The 16,147-nt window shown below is 46.2% G+C and overlaps 1 protein-coding gene across 4 annotated transcripts in view; it reads right to left on the bottom strand.

Moving 5' to 3' along the window:
• The window catches only part of NCOR1 (nuclear receptor corepressor 1), a 116,660-nt gene that overhangs the window by 16,096 nt on the left and 84,417 nt on the right, over nucleotides 1-16,147 (bottom strand). For 2 of the 4 annotated variants that reach the window (XM_041001593.1, XM_041001594.1), the window contains exons 25-35: nucleotides 14,861-14,961; nucleotides 12,994-13,162; nucleotides 11,894-12,034; nucleotides 9,789-9,872; nucleotides 9,036-9,292; nucleotides 8,403-8,760; nucleotides 6,056-6,283; nucleotides 3,401-3,610; nucleotides 2,851-3,000; nucleotides 2,377-2,538; nucleotides 153-318 (exon numbers count right to left, since the gene is read on the bottom strand). In XM_041001593.1, coding sequence (XP_040857527.1) covers nucleotides 153-318; nucleotides 2,377-2,538; nucleotides 2,851-3,000; nucleotides 3,401-3,610; nucleotides 6,056-6,283; nucleotides 8,403-8,760; nucleotides 9,036-9,292; nucleotides 9,789-9,872; nucleotides 11,894-12,034; nucleotides 12,994-13,162; nucleotides 14,861-14,961 — 2,026 coding nt within the window. Of the gene's footprint in view, nucleotides 1-152; nucleotides 322-2,376; nucleotides 2,539-2,850; nucleotides 3,001-3,400; nucleotides 3,611-6,055; nucleotides 6,284-8,402; nucleotides 8,761-9,035; nucleotides 9,293-9,788; nucleotides 9,873-11,893; nucleotides 12,035-12,993; nucleotides 13,163-14,860; nucleotides 14,962-16,147 lie in introns of all 4 variants that reach the window. The other 2 variants (XM_041001592.1, XM_041001591.1) reach the window with 2 other exon arrangements.

Raw genomic sequence — 16,147 nt, forward strand, 5'->3', positions numbered from 1 at the left:
ATCAGCTACCGGGAATAGGGTGGGGGGGATGGACTGCAAAACGGAGTCGGCAGAGAGAAAACTGGGACTGGATTGATACTACGGAATTACAAAATTCAAAATGTCTATGCAAGACTTTTTTCGGTAATCAAAATGTGTAACAAGGGACTGACATGACTCGTAGCTGAGCAGTTGGATCCAAAGGGGTGATGACGCTGGTTCCGTTGGTTCCCTGGAAGACGCTGGGTCTCTGCTGCAACATGGTCTCCTGAGCTCTCACGGAAGGGGACGGGGAGCGGACATACCCGTGGCTGCCAGGCCGGCCGGGCTGTTCTGAGCCTGCTGGGCACAAAAGCAAAAAGAACGAGAGCAGCTGTGAGAAAGCAGCTGGACACGGAGGCAGCAGCACTTCCTGCTAGCTGCCCAGAGCTCCATATTCGAAAAGAACAACCTTCCTGTCTGACCTCACTAGAAACTTGTTTTACACATGCTCGATGAAGATGCAATAAAACGTAAGGCATTTATTGGCGTTTCCATTTTTGTGACAAGTTTCGATCTTGATTCTAGGCAAAATTGGCACCAAAAGAAAGAAGCTTATGGCAACCAGAAAAGTCTACTCTCAGACTTATCCTCAAACTCTGGCGTGTGTATGATTTCTGAAGATTAAGTACGGCGTTCTGCTTAGCCTAATAAAACGTCCAGCGTACGTGCCGGCGCTGCGAGGCTCCGACTCCCTGCAGTCCTTGCTCTCCACAGGAACTCTCCCACTACCCATCCGCAAACTGGGTGGGTAGACACACTTTTCTAAGTGCGAAGACATTTTTCTCACTCTGTCCCTCCCATTATGGACAGGGCTAGTCCTTCCTCACAGTCACTTGGAGCATTCTGAACTCAAACTGCCCCTTCAATCACTCTCGCTCGCTCTGTAGCCTCCCATCAATCCTGCATCATTTATTGGCCTCCTCGGAGTTAGTGTCTGGAGTATACACTCCTGATTTCATACTGAGAACCAGCTCACAATTTGCTTCCTTCTGACCATTCATTACTTTATATGAGTGTTTCTATGGAAAATATTCCTGCAAGTGGAATGCCGATGGAATAGCATTTAAAGCTTTTTACCTCTCACAGGGACGCTGCAGTTGACACTACCCTATGCTAGTGTACCTGTTTCTTTAGGCACTGCAACACACAATATCTGTCAATGTTTTAAACGTCCGACACAGAAAACCGGTATTTTACTGTCTTAAAGCTGAGTCCATCAGTGTGTGGCCATGTGCATTTTAGAAACATGTGTCCCGCTATAGTTACACACCTGTGTGTAGCTTTGATTTTCAATGTTATGGTGCTATTCATGAAAGCATTTCCTACGGACAGGTTCTCGGGGATTGTTACCGTACTTGTGTATAGGTCACAGCTAAACGTGTCCAGCTTGGACAGGTGCTGCCAGCCCCCCGGGCTACGCAGGGCCTAAGTCCTATGACACTCTCGGGCCCCAGGTTCTGTACCTTCCTCTGTCCGTGCCCACCCCAGGTCAGCCCTGGCAGCACACTGAATCCTCCCTTCATATGCATGCCTTGGACACCTCTCTGACACCACAGTTTCAACTCCTTATCAACACCTCCAAACCCGGTCTTTTCGCCTGAGTGCCAGGGCTGTGTCTAGGATAATGCAGACATGGGAGATGATTTAACTGGAAAAAACTAAAAATGGGAAGTATATCAGGGATGGCAGATGGCTCCAAGACACACGAGACTAAGTATATCCAGAATAAAGATGACCATCTCTTTCCCTTATCATGCTCTATCTTAACTGTAGACCAAACCTTGTTTCTGATCTTCCCTTTAATCCTCATACTTGATTATTAAGCTTTGGTTCTTCCTTCATATTCTTCCTGGTAGTTCCTTTCTGTCCATTCCATTTGTTGGAACAGTCCAGGCCACCGTTAGTCCAAGCCGGCAGACCTCTGGCAGCAGTGCATGGCCTCCTTGAGGATTCTAATCTGTCTAATGCCACACTCTAATCACTCCTTTCCCACTTGAGCAGAATGGCAGCACCAGGTTCGAATTCAAGATGCCACATCACCTCCTAACACCATTTGCCAGCAACACTTCAGATACTGGAACCACGGCCTGGGCTTCTTGGAGCTTTCACAGCTCTGCATTGAAGACCTCAGGCCTAGCTAGAAACAAATGCTCAGGTCAAATCAAAATAGGAACTTTATCATGAAAACTTAATTTTTCTAGGAAAAATTCACCCTTCTGTGATCTCAATTTGAACCCTCTGATAACACTGTGTCCTAGAATTTTGTTTCCATCTTTCATGGCGTAATAATACCCCAGACCCCGCCGTAAGACCAGGGTCCAGCTGGAGGCCACAGGGTCACGGCCTTCCACTGACCTGGGCGCAGGTAGAGGTCCGAGGAGGCTGCAGCGATCCGCTCCCGCTCCCGCTCCCGTTCCCGTTCTTTCTCCCTCTCTCTCTCCCTCTCTCGCTCGCGTTCACGCTCCCGCTCTCGCTCCCGCTCCGCGCTTGCAGCTGCTACAAGGTGTGTCGGGTGTCCTGTGAAACAAATACATCTGCAATTTAATGACAAAAAAAGTCAACCTATCAAGTTTATCAAGCGACTTTAAAAGGCATATCAATCAAAAGACAAAAAAGATACCTCCAAATCTGGAGTGCAGGAAATTTATCTTATTACGAGTTTTGGAGTGTAACACAAGATATTTCTAGGGAGTCTAGCCACAGATGGTACAAAGCAACCGTTACTAAATGTCAACTAAAAACCAGAAAACTAAGTGGGGAAAAGCTGCCTAAAACATCTTAAAATACATGCTTGGCCCGTGAGCGTGGTCCGAGCCCGCGGGACCTTACCAGGAGACACGGATGCAGAGTTGTATGGCCTGGGGGGGAAAGTGATCTGTGTCCCGGGAATGTACGTGATTCTGTCCATGGGAGGGGTGCTGGTCCCCCCAGGGTGAGGCACTAGAATCGTTGGAGGCATATTGGTCAGGTCAATGATTCCTAGGTAAAGGACAAATGCAATCTAGGTTAAATGTTACTCTAAACCTACATGGCTGTTGATCTTGTCTCCCTGTCAACCGAAAATGTTGGAAGGTCACTATCACTTTTTAAGAATGCCCTCAACAATCTACAGAAAAACAGGAAATATCTGTTCCCCGCCCATAACTGAAACACAGGACAAAGAGTGACAGCCGACTGCTCAGACATGGACGTCAAGCAACGGGCTCAATGACAGATGACTTATTTCACATGCCATCTCTCTTGCTGATAGATGAGCTGAGGATGTGAAAACACTGTAGTATTTTCTTTCCATCATTCACGCAAGAAGTAATTTACTGAGCATCTGGACCCTCGGGTAAACATCATACACCGATGACATCGGAACTGCAAAGACACACACCTCTGGTTGCCGGGTACGGGAGACCCAGTGGCTGTTCTCTCGGGGAGAGTCCTCTGGCTACATCTGGGCGCAAGTTCACTTGCATCTGCTGTGAGGTAATGTAATCATTTAAGATTGTCTGCCTCGTGTTCTCCATTGCATAGAGCTGATACTGACTTGGGTAGCCTGGAGTTGGTGAAAGCTGTCTCTGAAACAGGTAAGCAGCAGCTGCTGAGTGAGAGAATGAGAAAGAGGCACTGAGTTTCGTACTGAGTGAAATGCACTTGCTAAAGCTCACCCAGCATAAGGAAAAAGCCAGCTACCACGGAGTGGATGTGCAACCTTTAGCTACACACTAGCTGCAAGGAGGGGTTAGGAGAGATCTTTATTTAATCTACTCCACACCTTAGTGTTCCTAATAATCTACTCCATATCTTAATATTCTTAATAATCTACTTCACGCCTCAGCATTTCCGCATTGTGCATTCTAACTCCTGCTAACATCTGAGACTTAATGCAAAGGGAGAAGAGTCGTCACAAGTGTCCCAAGTGGTTTCATTTCCAATTCTTGACACGTCATTGTATTCACCTAAAGCATCTAAAGTTATGTCGGAAACTAAGGTTATGTTTGTAGGGCTGACCATCCAATACAAGTGACAGCAATGCACATGAAAACTTCTTGTGACAAACAGCAAGTTTACATTCCTGTAGGTAAAAACAGTGAAGACACAAGCATGGATTCAGTGTGTGTGTGACTGGAGCTGGGAATGGAAACTTTTTCTGTAAATGGCCACATGGGAGATACTTCATGCCTTGTATGCCATATGGTTTCTGTCACGGCAACTTAGTTTTGCCATAGGAAAAAAAAAGAAGTCACAGAAAGAAGAGTTGGTGTGGCTGTGTTTTCACAAAAAATTTTTTTGAAAGGCAAATTAATAGAGAGAGAGAGAGAAAGATCTTCCATCTGCTGGTTCACTCCTCAAGTGGCTGCAATGGCCAGAGTTGAGCCAATCCGAAGCCAGCAGCCAGAGTCTCTTCCGGGTCTCCCAGGTGAGAACCAGTTCCCAAGGCTTTGGGCCGTCCTCACCTGCCTTCCCAGGCCACAAGCAGGGAGCTGGATGGGAAGTGGAGCAGCCAGGACACAAAACTGGCTCCCATATGGGATCCCAGCAGAAGCAAGGTGAAGCAAATGAGCCATTGTGCCAGGCCCATACATTTTCAATTTCTGAACAAGGTGGCAACAGGAATTGGCCCACAAGCTGCAGTCTGCCAATGCTGAGGTGATAGTACGGCACAAAATGCTGGGACGCAGCAGTATGCTAAAAAGTAGAACATAACACTTCTGACAAGCAGGGCCAGCATTGTGACTCAGCTTGGCAAATGGCCACTTCAGACACAAGGATCCTTGGTCGGCTCCGAGTCCTGGCTGCTCTGCTTGTGACTGAGACTTCTGCCAATGTGCCTAGGAAACCAGTGGAGGAAGGTCCAAGTACTTGGGTAACTACACTGTGTGGAAGATAGGGGTGGAGTTCCAGGCCCCTGCTGCACCGATCCGAAGCCAGGACCCAGAGCCTCTTCCAGGTCTCCCACGCAGGTGCAGAGTCCCAAGGCTTGGGCCGTCCTCAACTGCTTTCCCAGGCCACAAGCAGGGAGCTAGATGGGAGGTAGAGCAGCCATGATATGAACTGGTGCCGCCCGTATGGGATCCCGGCCCAACACATGCAAAGCAAGGACTTCAGGCATTAGGGTGCCATGCAGGGCCCAAAGCTAAGAATTTTGAGGTTGTTTATATTTCTAGTAGCAAAAGTACCTTTAGAAAATATTTTATTGCAAATTACATCAGTGCAGGGCCCGTGCATTTGGGCCATCATCTGCTGCTTTCCAGGTACATCCACAGAGAGCTGGACCAGGAGCAAAGCAGGCAGGACTTGAAGTTGACATGGGATGCCCTACACTTTGGCTTAATGTGCTATGCTGTGCCAGAACACCAGGCAGCATTATTCTTTTGTATAAGAAAGACAATGTGGGCCTTGCAGGATAGCCTAGCAGCCAAAGTCCTCGCCTTGCATGCATCAGGATCCCACAGAGGCACTGGTTTGTAACCCGGGCTGCTCCACTTCCCATCTAGCTCCCTGCTTGTGGCCTGGGAAGGCAGTCAAGGACGGCCCAAGGCATTGGGTGCCTACACGTGGGTAGGAAATTCAGAAGTTCCTGGCTTCAGATCAGCTCAGCTCTGGCCAGTGCAGCCACTTAGGGAATGAACCAGAGGACAGAAGAGCTTTCTCTCTGTAAATCTGCCTTTGCAATGAAATAAAAACCTGAAAAAAATAAATAAGGTAAAGCTTACTAAACACACACTTTGGCCTTATAAATACTGGTTAATCATTTTTTATTATAAATTAACATGCTTAAGATGTGCCTGTCATTTTAAAGTACTTATTCATGTTAACCATTTTTTTCAATCAGCTTCACCACCTGCCATCAGAGAAGGCTTTCCTTATCTTTTCAGTTCTTTAAGGGCTGCTGGTGACATGGGGACGTTCAGTGAGTGCAAACCCAGAGCTGCAGGCAGATAATATGTACAGTCATCTCAACCGTGTACTGTAACAGAACACGTTCCAGTGATGCAGAAAATATTTTTGCTCTCCCTTACATCGTCACCAGTGCCATTCTTACCAGGATCCAGAGCCCTGTGGAACGGCATGGCTGGATCCAAATGCGTGGGCAGATGGCTCCGGTAAACCTCTCCTGCAGTGCTGCCCCTGTGGTGGGGATCGAACGGGCTGTGGCTCACGACAGGGTCCACTCCGGGCACCGGGGACTTCGCTGGTATACTCTCCCTCTGGGTAGGGGTCAGTGTAGACTTCCTCTCATGATTGGTAGACTTGCTGGAAGAAATAGTAACTGGGAAGAAAAAAAAAACAAAAAACAACGTGTCAAAAATTCTTCAGAAAACTTGTAATCTATATAAAAACATTAATTCATTTTTGTGCTATTCAAATGTAGACTCTCCTCATGTAATATTTTGATCTTCTCTCTTCCAGCAGCACTCACTTCGGGAAAATGCAACGATGGTGAATAGAAGCTCTGACGTGCAGAGACCATTGCTCCCTTTTGGGCGCAGCACTGTTGTACCTTACTTTAGGATTCAACTGTCCCATCAAAATCCCATAACGGAGGATTCTGTTTTCTCGGTGACCTTCTGGTCCCACAGGTACCCAACCTCCCTCTGCCCTCTTGCTCGGTGCTCACCGCCGGCCTCACGACCATCTGCCAGCAGGTTCACTCCGTTTCTCCACGCTCCTCTCTTCCACGGTGGCTTTCTCATGGCACTGACAGCAGTGACACTTCCGCCCTGCAGCCTCTCCTTTCCCTGTGGTTAGACTGCCCTACCACGGCCTAGCCCATTAACCTCTAGCAGTCACCTCCCGCAGTTTTTAAAATTGTGGCCTCTCTCTCTCTCTCTCTCTCTCTCACTCCGAGACTGAGACCACACTCACTCACACAGTCAGTGGCATCAGACATCAACATGATGTTGTAAAACTTCACCACCATCTAGTTGCTACAATTTTTATAATATAGACTTTGCTGTGACGATATTATGTCTGCCTGCCAAAGCCAAACCCTGCTACTTGCGGTTTGTCATTGCCCGTTCCCCACCCTTCCCCGCACGCTGTCAACAGGTGGAGGGCTCCCCTCTGTGTAGTGCAGATATTCTCCATTACCAGGCACTTCGCTTCTCCCTTTCACTACCACGCCACTAGCCCACAAAACTTTTTTTGAAACGAATTTATAGATGCGCACCAAGTCTTTGCATGTGAGCTCTAAATATATATGGACTGAAATGGCCTTAAAAGCACTTTTTCTGCTTCACTCCCCAAGTGATTGCAATAGCCAGAGCTGAGCCAATCTGAAGCCAGTAGCTTCTTCCGAGTTTCCGACCCATGCAGGCACCCAAGGGTTTGTGGCATCTTCCACTGCTTTCCCAGGCCAAGGAACTGCATGGGAAGTGGAGTAGCCGGGATATGGACTGGTGCCCATATTGGACCCGGCGCACATGAGGCAAGGATTTAGCCACCAGGCTATTGCACTTTGCCCTCCAAGTTGTTTAATGATAACATGTCACATCAGATTCACAACAATCCTGTGTGGGTGGGCTTAATACTACAGTAGAGCTTTACCCAGAGCAAACTAAGGCACAAAAAAATTAGCTGCCTGAGTTTATGCAGTAAGAAACTTTAATTCAACTCTTAACAATCTTGCTTGCTCTGCTATCTAATTTTCAACCCAGCACATGACACCACTGCTGGAGAATGACTTGCCAAAATGGACCTTCAGAAAGATCTTACATGATTAGCTGAAAATCCATTCTAGAGCACTGCTAGACTATCACACTGTTAGTTAAGCATTTTACCCAAGATTATGCCTTTCAAACAACAGCTTTTTGCATTCCTAGCATCAAGCAAAATGGCAAATCTTGTGATAATCAAGAGCTAACAATTTGAAATTTACTACTCGTCAAAGGTGGAAAAGTGCAACAAAACCATCGGGCTGGGGTGGGTATCTGACCCAATGGTTCTCATGCCTCCTACAAGGTCCACGCCCTCCCTAGAGGGCCCAGTCAAACCGCGGCTCTGCTTCCAGCGCGTAGCTGCTAACACGCTTGCTGGGAGGTGGCAGGCGGCAACTCAGGTGCTCAGGCCCCGCGACCCAGGTGGCAGACTGAGTTCAAGGGCATCTGGCTTCAGCCTGACCAGTTACAGCTGCTGCAGTTGGGGACAGAACCAGCAAAGATTTCTCTCCCTCTCTTCTTTTCAAGTATATAAAATAAACAATAAATTTTAGAGTAACCAGACCATCAATACAGAGAAGCACGGAAATGTCCGAGGTATTGAATATGTTAATTCCCTAATCCAGGCACTGTGTAACATACACATGTATCAATGCACCATCTTGTAGCCCACACAAGAACAAATTATAATGTATTAAAGCTGATTCATTTGGGCCCCAGAATGTAACGTACCATCAGAGGTTCTGCTCATCATGGGCGAGCCTCTGGAAATGGTGTTCTGGTAGCTCACAGGAGTCCTCCGGGCACTGGTGTCATCGTAGATGCCCGGGCTCAGCTGGGCCTTGGGAGCTTCGTGGAGGGTGGACCTGAGGACCGAGGGGCCCGAGCTCACCACAGATGTGTGCCGGGAACGCACGGGCTCGCCGGCTTTGACATCTTCATACTTCGCCCTTTCTACCACTTTGATGTTCTCTTGCACAATCTCCACAGGCATGGCGCGGGGAAGTTTACTAGGTCCTGTGATCAGAGACTTGACATTGTGTTTGATGGCAGATTGACCTGAGTTGCTGTCAAACTTTATTGGTGTACCCTACAAGGAAAGAAAAACAGGACAAGAGAGCCAAGTCACCTGCAGATTAACACAGTGGCCCGTGGCAGCTATGCCTGCCCGGTAACACTGTCTCAGTCCCAAGCCCACTGATCTCAGGTGCATGGTGTCCGACTGGATATACTCTGTGTATGAACACAAGAAAAACCAGTGGTCAAGAGTACAGAAGATTTTTCTGCCAAATCACAGGAACCTTTTATAGTTAAGTCATGGTTTTTAAGATGTCCCATCAGCAGAATTGCTGATTCTCCAGTCACCTGGGAAATGGACCCTTCAATGATGGGCCTCGTGCTCTGGACCACTTCTGGAGTCTTCCGGCTCTCCTGAGTTGAAATGTCTTGCCGTGGGATCTCATGAATGGAACGCCCCATCTCCTTGATGGTGGTAACGCCATCGTATGGTTTTCCTTTGGTAATGGCGCCTTCATATGCCCTAATGGGAGGACTTTCCCTTTTAATTTGTTTGGGATACTTAAGGCCATCTTCAAAGCTTTCAGTTGTTGCTCTTGGTGTGCCTTCAAAAAGGACACAGGAAACACTCTCATTAAAATGACATTGAGCTATGTCTCTCTTTCAAATCAAAAGAAAAAACTGTTCGCTCCACAACAATGCTACAAAAATGTACACTTAAAACCGAGTAAAATTTTAATGTAGATTTACTATAATTTAAAAAATAATGCCTTACCCTCTTGCAGTTTCTGATTACCTGTTTACCATAAGTCCTCAAATATGTATTCAACAACTATTTATTAGAGTTGTTCAAGATGTTACATAGCATTCATCAGAATCTCACAGAATGGATTTTTTATATAAAAAGTTGTCTATATTTAAAGACCAGAGAACTATCATCTTCCAATAAACTGTAGCTCAGAGACAGGAAAAGTACAATCAAGCGCTTACTACAAAATACTTTAAAAGGGAAAAATATCTTGAAAGCAGAATTCACACACTAAATGAAAATTAATGTCCAACTCTTGCCAGCAAGGCAGCGTAAGTAGAGGAGAAGTTTACCCTGCATTATGGAGCCTGACAGCACGGTCCTTTCTTTGAGGTCAGAGTGAGGGCTTCCCCTAGGCAAGGCTCGGCAGATCAGCCCTTTGGAACAAGAAAGCAAAACATGGTTACCAAATACACTGCAAAAGGGTTTTCAAGATATTCATGAAAATAATTATGAAAAAGCTATGCAGATTTAAAATTTTGTTGTCAAAACTCCATTTTCCCACAAAGTTTTCCCTTTTGTGTCAGTTTGAACACACTTAATGGTCTGAGAATAGGCATTTTTGGTTAAAGTGCTTCAGTGGAAGGGATGGCATCTGAAATACGTGAGTCAACCAGAAGTGAACCCTGCAGAAAATAAGAACACCTGCATGGTATCAAACAGTTCTTGTCAATGTTTTCCTACATACAAAACGGTCATGGAGGAAATCTAACCTTGAGTCAAACAAGACATTTTCAAAGCTGAATCGAAAATCGCAGAGCTGGGGGAAGGCACTGAGGCATGACAGATTGAGCTGCCACACTCCTACTGCAGTGCCAGACCAGGTTCCTGGGAACTCTGCTAACGCACCTGAGGAGTGGCAGAGGATGGCCCACATGCCGGAGTCCCTGCCAGTATGTGGGAGACCCGGCTGGAACTGCTGGCTTCTGGCTCCAATCCAACCCAGCCCTAACTCTTGTGGCTACTCCCAAGAGTGAACCATCAGATGGAACACCTTGATCTCTGCCTCTGCCTCTTTGAAAAAAAAAGTATGTTTTAAATGTGAAAGGGAGAGACGGAGATAGAGATTGAGAGAGAGATAGAAAGGCAGACACGTATGACACATATCTGTTGGTTCACTCCCCAGCTGGGCGCTGCAGTCCCCCCGGCAGCAGGGACCCCAGGCATTCGGGCCGTCCCCTGCTGCTCTCCCTGGTGCGCTCAGCAGGGAGTCAGGTCAGACTATGCCACAATGCTGAACCCTCTTTTGGCATTTCAATTTGTAAATAAATGTTTTTAAAAAAACAAATCCCAAAGTAGAGGATTAGAAATCATCACACAGCCTTGAAATATACCTTAACAGGGGGGAAAAAATGAAAAATAATTTCACAGAAATATGCAAAACAAAATAAAGTAACTTAAATTCCACATTAATACTGCTGAAAAAGATGAATCAAGGATTATAAACAACCATATGAAAATACCCAAGAGAAAATAAAAATGGTTTTGTTTTATATAGAGAAAATTCAGCTCTCAGGAAACGATATAGAAATGGCTCTGGCAGAGTGGCATAATAGGCTAATCCTCCACCTTGCTGTGCGAGCAGCCATTAGCATGCTGGTTCCTGTTCTGGCTGCTCCACTTCAGGTGCAGCTCCCTGGTGTTGGCCTGCGAAATGAGTGGAGGATGGCCCAAGCCCCTTGGACTCTGTATCCACAAGGACCATCCAGAGGAAGCGCTCAGCTTCACATGAGTTTAGCTCTGGCTGTTGAGGAGTGAACCAGAGGATGAAGGACCTCTCCATTTCTCCTCCTCTTTCTTTAAAAACCATCGTTCAAATAAAAATAAATAAATCTTTAAAAATTACGTACGATTTAGATAAAGCACTAAAAGCTGGGTAGAGTAAACGTAGTTGGGATATATTAAGATTTAAAGCAGGTACTTCATTAACAAAAATCAAAGCAAAGCAAGATGACGGTTTGCTGAAAGGGGATCCCCCGGTGCATGCTGAGTAACACGGTCTGCACGCCTCACCCAAGGGGTGGTAGAGTCCCTTACTTCACAGGGGAAGAAACAGCTGGACAGAAACTCACCAGCAGGGATAAGACTAAGATGCAGAGTCACATCTTTGCTGTACGAATTACACAATTTCAAAACAAAGTTATAATAAATTTCCATTTTCGAACTCATTTAAACAGAAGGTAATGTACAAACGGTCAAAGTATTTAAACATGAGCATTCTAACAGCTGCGTATGATATGAGCAATTGTCTTCTTTTTTTCAAATTCCCTCCACTACATGATATGCATGCAGATGAGCATAAATTTCAACTCATTTCAGGTAGAAATGACAGAACACAATTCAGCAATCCTGACCAAACAGTTACATCCATCTAAAGAACATGTAGAAAGCAGCTCACCCTCTAGTGGTGCTGAGACAGGAGACTCCCTCATCGAGATCCCTTGCTTTATATTTCCTTCAACGGATTCATAGCTTCTTTTTAAACTCATTTCATGTGCTGTTCTCGGACTCCTAGTCCCTTCTCGGGCATTCTTAATATCTGAAAAATACAGAAACAAGAATTGCCTAGAGTCCAAGATTTTTGCTAGAGAGTATATAAATTCTGTTCATTTCAGCCTATTTTATGAAACAATATCATCATCTGCATAGATGACATTCATGAAAATGTTCTCATTCATTCAGAAATACTGAATGCCTGTGACGTGTGTCAGGGGTTAAGGTATGCTTATAGGTAAGATTAACAAATTAAGTCCTTTTACATTTGTTAAAAGTAAATGGTTCCCATGGAGAGTGGAGTCAGGCAGAGATGGCAGGGGCAGTAGAGGTGGGTGAAAGGAACTGTGGGAAGGCCACGCTTTGAAGAGCCATGAAGAGCAGGGCTCCACAGCAATGGGGAGTCAACAGGGCACCATGAGGAACTCCCCTCACACAGACCAGACAAAAAGCAGGGCACTCAGGGAGAACCTGGGCCATGGAGGTGACAGATGGCAACAGCAATGGGAAATACAGAATAATGGATAGACTCCAGAGACTTCAGGAAATAGAACAGAAACAAGTGATTTTTGGGGGGAATATGAAAAGAAAAGCAGGACTCCAAGGAAGCAATGAGGAGGGAACAAGAAAGCAATCACACATTTTACAGCATCAGGCAGTGTACTCACATACTTTATTTTTTTTAATCTGAAGACAAAGAGATAGACTACACCAAGGGCACAGGCAGTTGATAGCAAATTTAGTCAGACCCTTGCCTAATGGTCAAAAGTGATTTTATCTTAGTTGAACACAGATTTGTTAGATTAAACTGTGTTCGATGATGACTTACATGAGACACTTAGGACCCACCCTGCACTGCCATTTACTTCCAAGGATTGTCTCTCCGGATTTTCACAAAACACTTCCAAGCTGACAGAGTTCCCCGCTGCCAGAAGGCAGGAAAATCAGCCTGTGTTTCTGCCACCCACTACAATACTGACTTCAGGCTATCTAGCCAGTACTTACTGTCGTAGGACAGGATATGTCCACTCTTGCCTTCATAGATAACATGGCCTTTGGATGCGGCTTCTTCTCTGCCTTTCTCAGGACTACGCTCTTCAATGGGCATTCGAGAACTGGATCCCTTCACCAGTGCCTCAGTGGGTATGCCAGCCTGGGACAGAGCCGGGGTACCCTGCCATCCAATCAAACACAAGCAGCACAAGAGTCACTCCGGGTTCAGGAAAGGCAAAATGCTCAGAAAATCCAGCCCACCACACCCAGAGTCCCATGCATCTGAATCTTCAGAGAACCCAGCAATAGTGCAGGGGAAGCGATCAGACATTAATTTCTGAAAACAAATTTTGTAAATTCAATTACTTGATATAGCAGTTAAGACGCTTCCTGAGATGCTTGCATGCCGGGGTTCAAATCTCTGCTGTGTTTCCAATACCAGCCTCCTGCTAATGTGTATCGTCAGACACACCTGACAGTTCAAGTGGCTGGGCCCAAGATCCCCACACTGGAGACCAGGACTGAGTTCCAGGTTCCTAGGCCTGGCCCAGCCCAGGCTTTAGGGTACAAACCCACAAACAGTTTAACTATCTTTCAATTAAGTTGTTTTTGTAAACAAAGAATTGCTGTATCTTCAACCTCAAACATCCACCACATAAGCCTCGTTCAAATTAGGATAGGTATGTATTTTCATTTGTATATCCCATCTTGAAGTTTGAGAAAAGCCATTTCAGAGCCAGATGTTCATCCCGGATAGTAACTCCGGCTGTAACTTTCACACACCCCCTGTCCCCACTGTAGCATCTGCAGCCTCCCTCCAGCTCCTGACTCTAGCTGCTACTAACACAGGCTCTGGGACAGAGGCACAATTAGATTTCTGCCATCCCATATTGGCATCGGATCTTATCCAGGCTGTTCCACTTCCAATTCAGCCTTCTGCTTATGTCTAGGAAAGCAGCGAAGGATAGCTCAAGTGCTCAGATCCCTACACCCACATGGGAGATCCAGAACAATCTCCTGGCTGCTGGCTTCAGGCAGGCTGAGGTTTAGCTGTTGCAGCCATTCGGGGGAATGAAGCAGCAGACGGAAGACCCTTCTCTGTCTCTGTTCTGCAACACTACCTTTCAAACAAAAATAAATTTTTAAAAACAAAGAACTAATGTGAATGACCTGCCATACCTGGGAATCACCGCTAGAGGGCATGGCAATACGAAAGAGAAAACCTGTAAGATGTACAAAAACTGACACACGCCTGCAACTGTGCAGGCTTCTATTCACAGTGACTTCCCAATACAGACTTTCTCATCCTCCACATCTCCACATTCCACATTAACACCTGACTATAGAAAGGCCATTCCTGAGTCAAAATGGGCAATTTATCTGCCTGCAAGTTGAAGGAAAATATTTAATACTTGCCGCTTTTATTAATGCTGTACACATTTTATACTTTAGCATCTGATTTGTACAAAGCGGCTAACATCCTGAGGCGATAGACCTGCAGCTCTACAAGGAGCAAAAGGGAGCAAATAATTTGCAATAACTCTTAAGTTCTACTTAAACTGAACATGTGCTGAGCATGCTGCTAGCCAAACTGTGGAATTTTCATTACTTAGAGCATGTTTCTTCTGCCGATGTGGAAGTAACCTTTTCAGGTGAATCATAGGAGAAAGAACAGTTAGTGGTTAAAATGATCTTTAAGTACTTTGTAGACCTGAGGTTTACTATCCCTGAAATCCAGTCCCAGGACCCAGAACGGCGAGCAACTTGGTCACAAAGCTCGGGCAGAGTGCTGGAACGAAGTTCATGAGCCTTGGACTGTCCCTCTCTAGTCACCACGTAGCATGACATGCCCACTCACGGGTGGGAGACGAGGACGAACCTGAGTGATGGAGCCCCGCAGGGAGGAGATGCTGTCCACGGAGATCTTGCTGCTTGGGGTTCCTCGAGTTATACTTCCCTCCTGGATGGCTCCTGCGGTGCCTGAATAAAAATAAAATTAACAGCAAATTACATTCCTTACTGCTATCTCCCAAACAAAACCTCACCTCTACTCTGGGGAAAAGAGAATTTAAAAAAAAAAAAAAAAGGCACAGGCAGTTTCTATTTGTTGAAATGAACTTCTGAAAGAATATTGCAATTTTTTTTTAAACTACTGAAACATCAAACTGCACACTTTTAAAAATCACTTTCAAATGGGAAAAAGGTGAATTTGTAGCTTCCTTCTTAATGTTTGACTTGAGGCTGGCATTGGGTTGCAACGGGTTAAGACACTAACGCCCCCAACTCCGCCATCCTGGAGCGCTGGCTCCGTTCTCAGCTGCTCTGTTTCTTATCCAGCTTCTTGCTGACGTGCCTGAGAGAGTAGCAGATGACAGTCCAAGCCTGGGCCCTGCCATCCATGTTGAGAACCAGGATGAAATTCCTGACTCCTGTCTTTGACCTGGCACTTGTATTATGGGCAGTGAACCAGCAGATGGAAAGCATCTGTCTCTCCCTCTGCCACTCTGCCTTTCACTTTACTGGACAGGCAAAGACAGAGGGGGAAAATGAATGAATGCAAGCGCGAGTAAGATCATACGGGAGAAAAAGAAGAAGAGGGATGGGAAGTGAAAAGAGACAGAGGGGGCAGGGCGGGGAGAAGGAGAGTGGAAAATGAGAAAGGGAGAAAGAGAGAGAGATTCCATCTCATCTCACTTAGTTCACTTCCTAGACTGGGCTAGGTCAAAGCTGAGAGCCAGGAATGTAATCCAGGTATCCCGCGAGCTGGCTCAATCACAGCTATTGGATTCGTAACAACTGCCACTCACAGTCTACATGAGCAGGAAGCCAGAATCAAGAGCCAGAGCCACAGGTCAAACCGAGGAACTATATGTCCTAACTGGCACCCTGACCACCAGACCAAATGCTTCTCAATTGAATTAAGATTTTAAAGGCTGGGCCCGGCGCCATGGCCTAGCGGCTAAGGTCCTTGAACGCACCGGGATCCAATATGGGTGCCAGTTCTAATCCCAACAGCCCCGCTTCCCATCCAGCTCCCTGCTTGTGGCCTGGGAAAGCAGTCGGGGACAGCCCAACGCCTTGGAACCCTGCACCCATGTGGGAGACCCGGAAGAGCTCCGGGCTTCTGGCTTTGGATCGGCGCATTACTGGCCGTTGCAATCACTTG

Source organism: Ochotona curzoniae, unplaced genomic scaffold (assembly GCF_017591425.1).
Source record: "Ochotona curzoniae isolate NIBS_2020 unplaced genomic scaffold, NIBS_Ocur_1.0 scaffold_2453, whole genome shotgun sequence".
NCBI lineage: Eukaryota > Metazoa > Chordata > Mammalia > Lagomorpha > Ochotonidae > Ochotona > Ochotona curzoniae.